Genomic DNA, 7,928 nt, shown 5'->3' with positions numbered 1-7,928 from the left:
TATATATATATATATATATATAAATTCCCTTTTTTTCAAGTCACACACCAACCTTTTCCTAAAAATTCTATCAACATATTCTCATAACTTCTTTCAGAAAGATTTGGTGGCAAGTTGCCCACGAATAAAGCCAAGTTGGGTCCATGGGGGTCTTGCTTTAACTGTAGATAGAACCGCATTAGTTCCATTTGCCTAATAGAATCTTTTCCCAGCTTCTTAACGATATCCCAAGGTCTTTCGTCCCAGGACAAAACCCTTTCCGTCACTGATACATACAAAATTCTCTTTACATCTTGTGCAATAACATTTACAACACAGAATCTTAAAGAATATTCGAATAATAAATTGTAGACTTCGGATTTAAATAAAAACGTACCGCCACGGTCTAAAAGAATTTCACTGCACCTATAGTCATCGCAATTAAAATTTTGTAAACCAAACTTCTCAAGTGCTTCGTTTATTAAGTCTGCAACAGTTGTTGCTTCGGTAACAGGTACTATACAGAATGACTCTGATACCTGCAATTTGCCGGGATAAACTCGTACTTCCCCACTGTCGTTATTTCTGAAATCATGTTATAATATTGCGTCAAAATTCTTTTTTGCTTTTCTTATAGACATAATTAAACTAGTAATAAAAAATAAAATTCTATATATTTAGATAAATGTAGTACAAACTTACTTAAATCGTAAGAACACAGCCGGACGTTTGCCTTCTTGGCGATTTAAATTTAAAACAGGTGTCGGGTCACACAACTCAGTTTCCTCCGCAGCATACAGGTCGGTTAAGTAAAAGTTACCTGAATTTTCCGGAAAAAAAAATATATATACATTGGTTTGATTAGCAAGCTTAACAAGAGATTCGTATGTCTACTATAATATAAGATTTTTCATATGTGTGCATACTAGGATCTTTTGTGATGTGAAATGCGCGCAATGCCAATGTGAGAACCTGCTCTGTCGTAGCCTGCCTGGGTACCGGAATCACTCGAAATATTCTTCGCCTCAAGGAGCTGTTGCCGTCGTACACTTTAATCATCTCTGTAATGTAAGAAAATATATATATATATAAATTCCCTTTTTTTCAAGTCACACACCAACCTTTTCCTAAAAATTCTATCAACATATTCTCATAACTTCTTTCAGAAAGATTTGGTGGCAAGTTGCCCACGAATAAAGCCAAGTTGGGTCCATGGGGGTCTTGCTTTAACTGTAGATAGAACCGCATTAGTTCCATTTGCCTAATAGAATCTTTTCCCAGCTTCTTAACGATATCCCAAGGTCTTTCGTCCCAGGACAAAACCCTTTCCGTCACTGATACATACAAAATTCTCTTTACATCTTGTGCAATAACATTTACAACACAGAATCTTAAAGAATATTCGAATAATAAATTGTAGACTTCGGATTTAAATAAAAACGTACCGCCACGGTCTAAAAGAATTTCACTGCACCTATAGTCATCGCAATTAAAATTTTGTAAACCAAACTTCTCAAGTGCTTCGTTTATTAAGTCTGCAACAGTTGTTGCTTCGGTAACAGGTACTATACAGAATGACTCTGATACCTGCAATTTGCCGGGATAAACTCGTACTTCCCCACTGTCGTTATTTCTGAAATCATGTTATAATATTGCGTCAAAATTCTTTTTTGCTTTTCTTATAGACATAATTAAACTAGTAATAAAAAATAAAATTCTATATATTTAGATAAATGTAGTACAAACTTACTTAAATCGTAAGAACACAGCCGGACGTTTGCCTTCTTGGCGATTTAAATTTAAAACAGGTGTCGGGTCACACAACTCAGTTTCCTCCGCAGCATACAGGTCGGTTAAGTAAAAGTTACCTGAATTTTCCGGAAAAAAAAATATATATACATTGGTTTGATTAGCAAGCTTAACAAGAGATTCGTATGTCTACTATAATATAAGATTTTTCATATGTGTGCATACTAGGATCTTTTGTGATGTGAAATGCGCGCAATGCCAATGTGAGAACCTGCTCTGTCGTAGCCTGCCTGGGTACCGGAATCACTCGAAATATTCTTCGCCTCAAGGAGCTGTTGCCGTCGTACACTTTAATCATCTCTGTAATGTAAGAAAAAAAAAGAGTAGATTCATGGAGATTATAGGCGAGGAAATCCCGAAACCGTTAATCGGAAGTTGTATTGAAATACCTTCGTCACCTCTTTCTTTGTCTTCTTTCTCTTTAGGAGAACGCGGATCACGGCCATGCGCTGCTCCCTGTGTCGGTTCTCCATTATCACGATACCTCGCGTCGCTACCAAATTCTTCTGACGTGCTCCGCGCTGTGAACACAGAAAAAGATCACATATTTCGAATGTTGGAAAATATATTTGGAATAACAAATTACGCACGCGATATGATACCTAAATGAAACATACAATCTAAATGTATAATACATCTTCTTCCGCGCTGTCTAAACTCTGACGTCTAAACGTTTATTTCTTCATTACTCAGATAACATTAATGGTATCTCTCTTTGATTTCTTTTTAATCTTTCTTTTAAAAAAGAGTTATAAAATATTATATATTAAAAACGACAACATAAAATTTAAATTGTGCAATTTTTAATCGTCCAATAAGTAAAACAATTTCATCTTTAGATTATAATAATTTATTATTTATTATTATTTCTTATTATTAACTATATTAAAAATTGCCAGCTTTCGATATGAATATAGATTTAAAAAAATAAATCACAAATTTGTCGTATAAAAATATTCCATTTGAATTAGGCATTTTAAGAAGAGTAATGAATGAGAATTTAAAAACAAATTTATAAAACACAAAGAGCACAACATTGTATAACAACTCTGTTTATCATTCAAGAATAAATTACGCAACTCTTACCATCGAATATTTACGATAGGTTTGTAGAACACACACACGATAGGAAGAATTAGTCAGTAGTATTCTTGAACTTCATTTCACTGCATAGTAGAGTGATAAGCATCATGGAATCTCATAGCATCCAGTGGGCTGAATGACAGTGCATGCACTGAAGCGAGACATACATACATGCTAAAACGTAAACAGTAACAAAATAACATCCATAAAAAAACGTTGGTGCACCATGATATTTATATAAATGCATGTCGCGTGACAAACTATTATATATATATGTATATATCCGCTATGCGATGTATTTATTATGCTTTTGAAAAATATGTCATTGTTTCCTATTTCTTAAGATTAAATTCCTAGTATCATATTGCTCATTAATATCGTATCACTTGAATTGAAAGAAATAATACGAAAGATGGAGAATAATCTTACTCTAGAAGGAATCGCCTATAGAGAAAAGTGCTCGCCCAATTTTTACAAAATTATGTATTTATCTTTATAATATATTGGCCATATACATATGATTTAAAAACGAACATGTGATAAGTACAAGATTAGAGATTTATATATTACGTTATATTCATATTTTATAAGCTCATATAGAGAGAATGTGTATTGTATATTCCTCTATAATGTAGCACTAAAATGTATTTGATATTAATGTCAAAAACAAAAAAAAATGATAGAAGCTCAAAGCTAAATATCTGCATTGCTGTTAGGCAAACTTAAAAAAATGTATAAATAAATACGATTGTGTCTTTTAATATAGCGCTTTCTCTCAGTCGCAAGTGTTAAATAAAGTGATTACATGTAGAGATAGAGAGATAATAACAGCGAGAGTAACGACAGCACTACAGCATATATATTTCAATTTCTCTCAGTTTTGTACGATATAAGTACATTTTAGAATTGAATACATTCACACAGATGAATGTCTGAGGATGATAATATTCTAGATACCTCGAACATAAGGAGGGGAAGCATGACAATTTCCATGGCAGCTACGTGGCAAAACTAGCGAAAGGCGCCTCAAAGCTTCGGCTAGGCGGCCTGCAGCCCCATTTTGCTCACTCTCAGCGAAATCGAATTGCTCTCCGATGTTATCTTCACATAGAAGCAAAGGTAGACCGAATATTTTAACCAATTACCACAATTTTTCAACTCTACAAAATTTCTCTTTTTCTCCTCTTAGATATGGTTATAACTATGGCAAAACTATTTTCTTTTTTGTATTGTACTATCAAATTTACTTATAATTACGTTAGACGAAGAGACGCTTTTTTTTTGCTTTCTACCATGTCGAATAACGTCCGAGGCTTCTAATTAAAAAAAAATAAAATGTCACTATTCTTTCAACTTCTTTTGTATTTTCCTCGTGAAGATATTTTGTAAACACCAATATTTTTCTAATCAATAATAATCTAATTAAGCTCTAGAAAAAAAGATGCTGAATCTATTAAAATATTTGACGCCTATTAAAAGCAACATTGAAATTAGCGATTAATAAGAGCAACCAGCCACAAAAGCCATATAGTTTACAAATATATTGTAAACAGAATACGCGTAATTAAACTGACAGATGTAGTTTCAATGTCAAGAAGATTATGATTTCAGTACAATTAACAAATTTATTTACGCAGCTTAAGATTCACATAAAATGTATACGTCATATAATCCTCTAGACCTATACAAATTTACAACTCTTCAGCTACTGTATAATGATGATAGACGGTAATGACAAGATACAATTTTTACAACAAATTCTCACGTGATATATTCGATAATACAAATGATTGAATATAGAATTGTGAGTGTTGTAATGATCATAAGTAGCACAGTCACACACTTTATATAATCCAAAAGTTTATTTTTAATTTCCCTGCATCCAGCCGACACTGTGTATAAATTGAGTTTAAGACATATCAACGATATACAAAGTTTGTTGTAAACCACAGAAGTGCATTTTGTAAGAAAGTATTTTATTTTATTTTTATTTTATTCTATAAAAAAATCAAGATTTTTTTATAGTTTGATAGTTTTGATAAGAATGGACCATCATATTTGGAAAAATATATGGAAAGCTGAGAGTGTAAGAAACTGCAAATAGCAAATGTAAAAATACGATACATACACATATTTATATGTGAAATACTAGAAATAATATATATATATTTAAAAATATATTAAATCAATGATAAAATCTTTGGCTAATAATATTTCACGTAAATATACATATATTTTATGATTTATGATAAGGTGAAACAATATGAAAGTTTAATCCTTTAGAATACAGATAGAGTCTTTCTCGTTTCACATATCGAAGAAAGTCAACGCGCGTTGCATGCTCTGAAAAGAAGGAAGAACAGATATATGTTTACAAAACCGACGGTATTTATACACGCGTATATGTATGAATGAGTGCTAAAATAAAACTCATGCAAACAAATTTATGTTTCAAAAATTGGTTATATCTTTTACAAGAGTATACTTCTACGAATATATATGAATAAGAAATGTTTCGATACATTCTCTTTTAAATTTTAGTATGTAGATGTACAATATTTTCTGCTACCAATCATTGGTGCACAATTTGCATACGTGTACAAGGGTGTGTGTGTGCTATATGCATAGTAAAAATAGATATAAAATTTCATACATGTTTGATTTATACAGGTGTGAAAATAATCGATTGTGTCAATAGGTAATACTGTAATGCAAGAATGAGATCGATTGAAGGAATTTTTATAAAGCGCTAATCAACAATGAAACTCACGGTGCAAGTGAAGAATGCGATAATTAACGCGTGACATATTCAATTAAACGGATACATTTTGAGCAAAGCTCTCACATTTTTGCCATTATGTGTTATCTGAGTCTGATACATTGATATTACTCGTAGAAAAACATAAATTTAAGAAAATAGTATATTTAATGTGACATATACACGTATATACACACAAAACTATATAATTATGCTATATATCTATAGATAAATGCGTGCATTGGTAATTATCATTCGAACATTGTTTTCTTTTTCTTTTTCTTTATCATACAAATTACAGATACAGTTTCATTTATGTCAGTGTTGACACTTTTATACGCGACTATGTTATTAAATCTGTTTTATTAGAACAGGTTTCGCTTTAGTCTTCTATCTTTTTGTCTTTTTAAGAAGAATATCGTTTTAATATACGAATTATATTTCTGGTAGAACCAATTATAATAAAATATTTGCGTACCTTTGCGATACAAATTTTGTAATAAAGCTCAATTCCTCATTCTATTATTCTAATTACCTGTTAACACGCACACCGTGATTACACGACAGACACTTACGGCAAGAATACTCACGAGTCGGCACTTCTTTACGACGCACTTGTACTCCAATGATGGCTTCCATGGGAACTTCGGTACGCGGAATACTAACTGCATGTGGTGGCAGGTAAATTGGTTCCAAGTTACCAAAGGTGCATTCTTGGGGGATATTCTTGTAACAATACGCGTGCGACTGAGAGACGAAATCAAAATTTATCATTAAGTGTTTATACTTTAACGGACAATCTTTAAAATCATGCTAATGGAATATGCTTTTGTCTCTATTTATACAAGAATGTAATTTGCTTTCGTGTATTTCGTTTTAAAAATTAAATGTATTTGCATTGTACTGCAATGTTTCACTCTATACTCAATACTAATTCCGTTAACGAAACAAAAGCAAAAAGCAATATATGAAATATAAATCCTTTTTTTTTTACCGTCATGCCGCACCACTCGCAACGAAACCCGGCAAGGCACTCGACAGTAAAACAACTCTTCTTGCATACAGCGCATTTAGAGCTACTCGGAAGATTGCCTTCCCGCCAGTGATGAGTGTGTTTCACTGCTGACAGGTCCTTCCCAGGCAAGTACGTGGCATTCTCCTTGCAGTCTGCCACCGCGAAATCTTGGCATTCTATGTGCACGAAGTACTCGCATACTACCGGCAAACGAGGGCATTTACAATTAGCGTATTATCTTTTTAGGACCTTTATATAAATTTACAAAGATGATATTTATTAAAGGCATCAATAATTAGCTAATAAAACGATTCAAAATTCCACAGCTAGGCACAAATTTCAACTCACTTTCGCAGTGTATGGATGGATTATTATCATCCAAACGTTTCCGACAGACGTTGCAGAATTTTCTTTTATGATGTACTTGTTCGGACCAACAGTGTGCGACCGGGTTCTATAACATAATAAAAATATGCTCTATTAATTTTATATTATCATAACAGATATAAGACTCTGAGGTAAAAAAGAATCTCTGCAGTGTCAAGCAAGTATCGTTTCTTGTGAACTCTATGATTTTCTAGCTTCTTAATTATAAAATTTACGCTAAATTATTTTACTGCAATATTTTTAATTATTTCGTGATATCCCTAGAAGACAAGATTGCTTTTTTATTGCCACATAAATGAAACAAAATCGGTAAATATAGATGTTATATTTTTATGCGTATAGGGGCGGTTAATCGTGCGTTGCAGCGGAGATTGATTATTATCCTACCTTAATCAGGCTTGCCGCGATGCTGGAGCAGGGAGAGACGACGGCCTTGAGACAGCGGTCGTGCACCACGAAGTTACACACTGCAACAAATAAAGGATTTTAGAAAAAGGAAAAATATACAGAAAATTAATTATTACATAGGATTTACCGACTAAGCGGTAATATGTACCATAATGTAAATCAATATGAGCCACTCATGTCGTAATTTATAACGAGATCTTCTGACCTTTCACGATGTAAGTAAAAACGTCGAGAATCAAACGCGGCTTCTTAATATAAAAATTTTTATTTAATATTTTCACCGTTAATTGCGACTCACAAATATGCATGTAATAGTTTATCAAATTTCTACAGAAGCCAAACAAAAAATAAAATTTTTCAAATAGTTTCCGTTACATAAAAACCGGTTGATAAAAAGTTACAGGTTTCATTAATCCTTATGGTATTTTTTCTAATTTATTATCTACATATTTTTTCCGGAAAAAAAAAAAAAAAAAAAAAAACTAATGT

At 32.4% G+C, this 7,928-nt stretch overlaps 2 protein-coding genes across 4 annotated transcripts in view; both read right to left on the bottom strand.

Moving 5' to 3' along the window:
• Positions 1 to 1,038, bottom strand: part of LOC115243337 (diacylglycerol kinase theta-like) — a 4,848-nt gene extending 3,810 nt beyond the window's left edge. For all 3 annotated transcript variants that reach the window (XM_029820234.1, XM_029820235.1, XM_029820237.1), the window contains exons 1-4: positions 906 to 1,038; positions 682 to 799; positions 377 to 564; positions 53 to 265 (exon numbers count right to left, since the gene is read on the bottom strand). In XM_029820234.1, the coding sequence (XP_029676094.1) occupies positions 53 to 265; positions 377 to 564; positions 682 to 799; positions 906 to 1,038 (652 nt within the window). The remainder of the gene's footprint in view (positions 1 to 52; positions 266 to 376; positions 565 to 681; positions 800 to 905) is intronic.
• Positions 1,039 to 1,083: 45 nt separating this feature from the next.
• On the bottom strand, positions 1,084 to 7,517 carry LOC115243628 (diacylglycerol kinase theta-like; the record flags this gene model as incomplete). Its single annotated transcript, XM_029820762.1, has 10 exons — positions 1,084 to 1,313; positions 1,425 to 1,612; positions 1,730 to 1,847; positions 1,954 to 2,088; positions 2,178 to 2,309; positions 3,829 to 3,972; positions 6,205 to 6,376; positions 6,624 to 6,844; positions 6,993 to 7,098; positions 7,419 to 7,517. Coding segments are annotated over 10 exons (1,545 nt in total), but the record flags the coding sequence as incomplete, so codon positions are not given.
• Positions 7,518 to 7,928: the final 411 nt, after the last annotated feature.

Source organism: Formica exsecta, unplaced genomic scaffold (assembly GCF_003651465.1).
Source record: "Formica exsecta isolate Colony F162 unplaced genomic scaffold, ASM365146v1 scaffold72, whole genome shotgun sequence".
Classification (NCBI taxonomy): Eukaryota; Metazoa; Arthropoda; class Insecta; order Hymenoptera; family Formicidae; genus Formica; species Formica exsecta.
The sequence above is the reverse complement of the archived record's forward strand: the minus strand, read 5'-3'. Positions and strand labels throughout refer to the sequence as shown.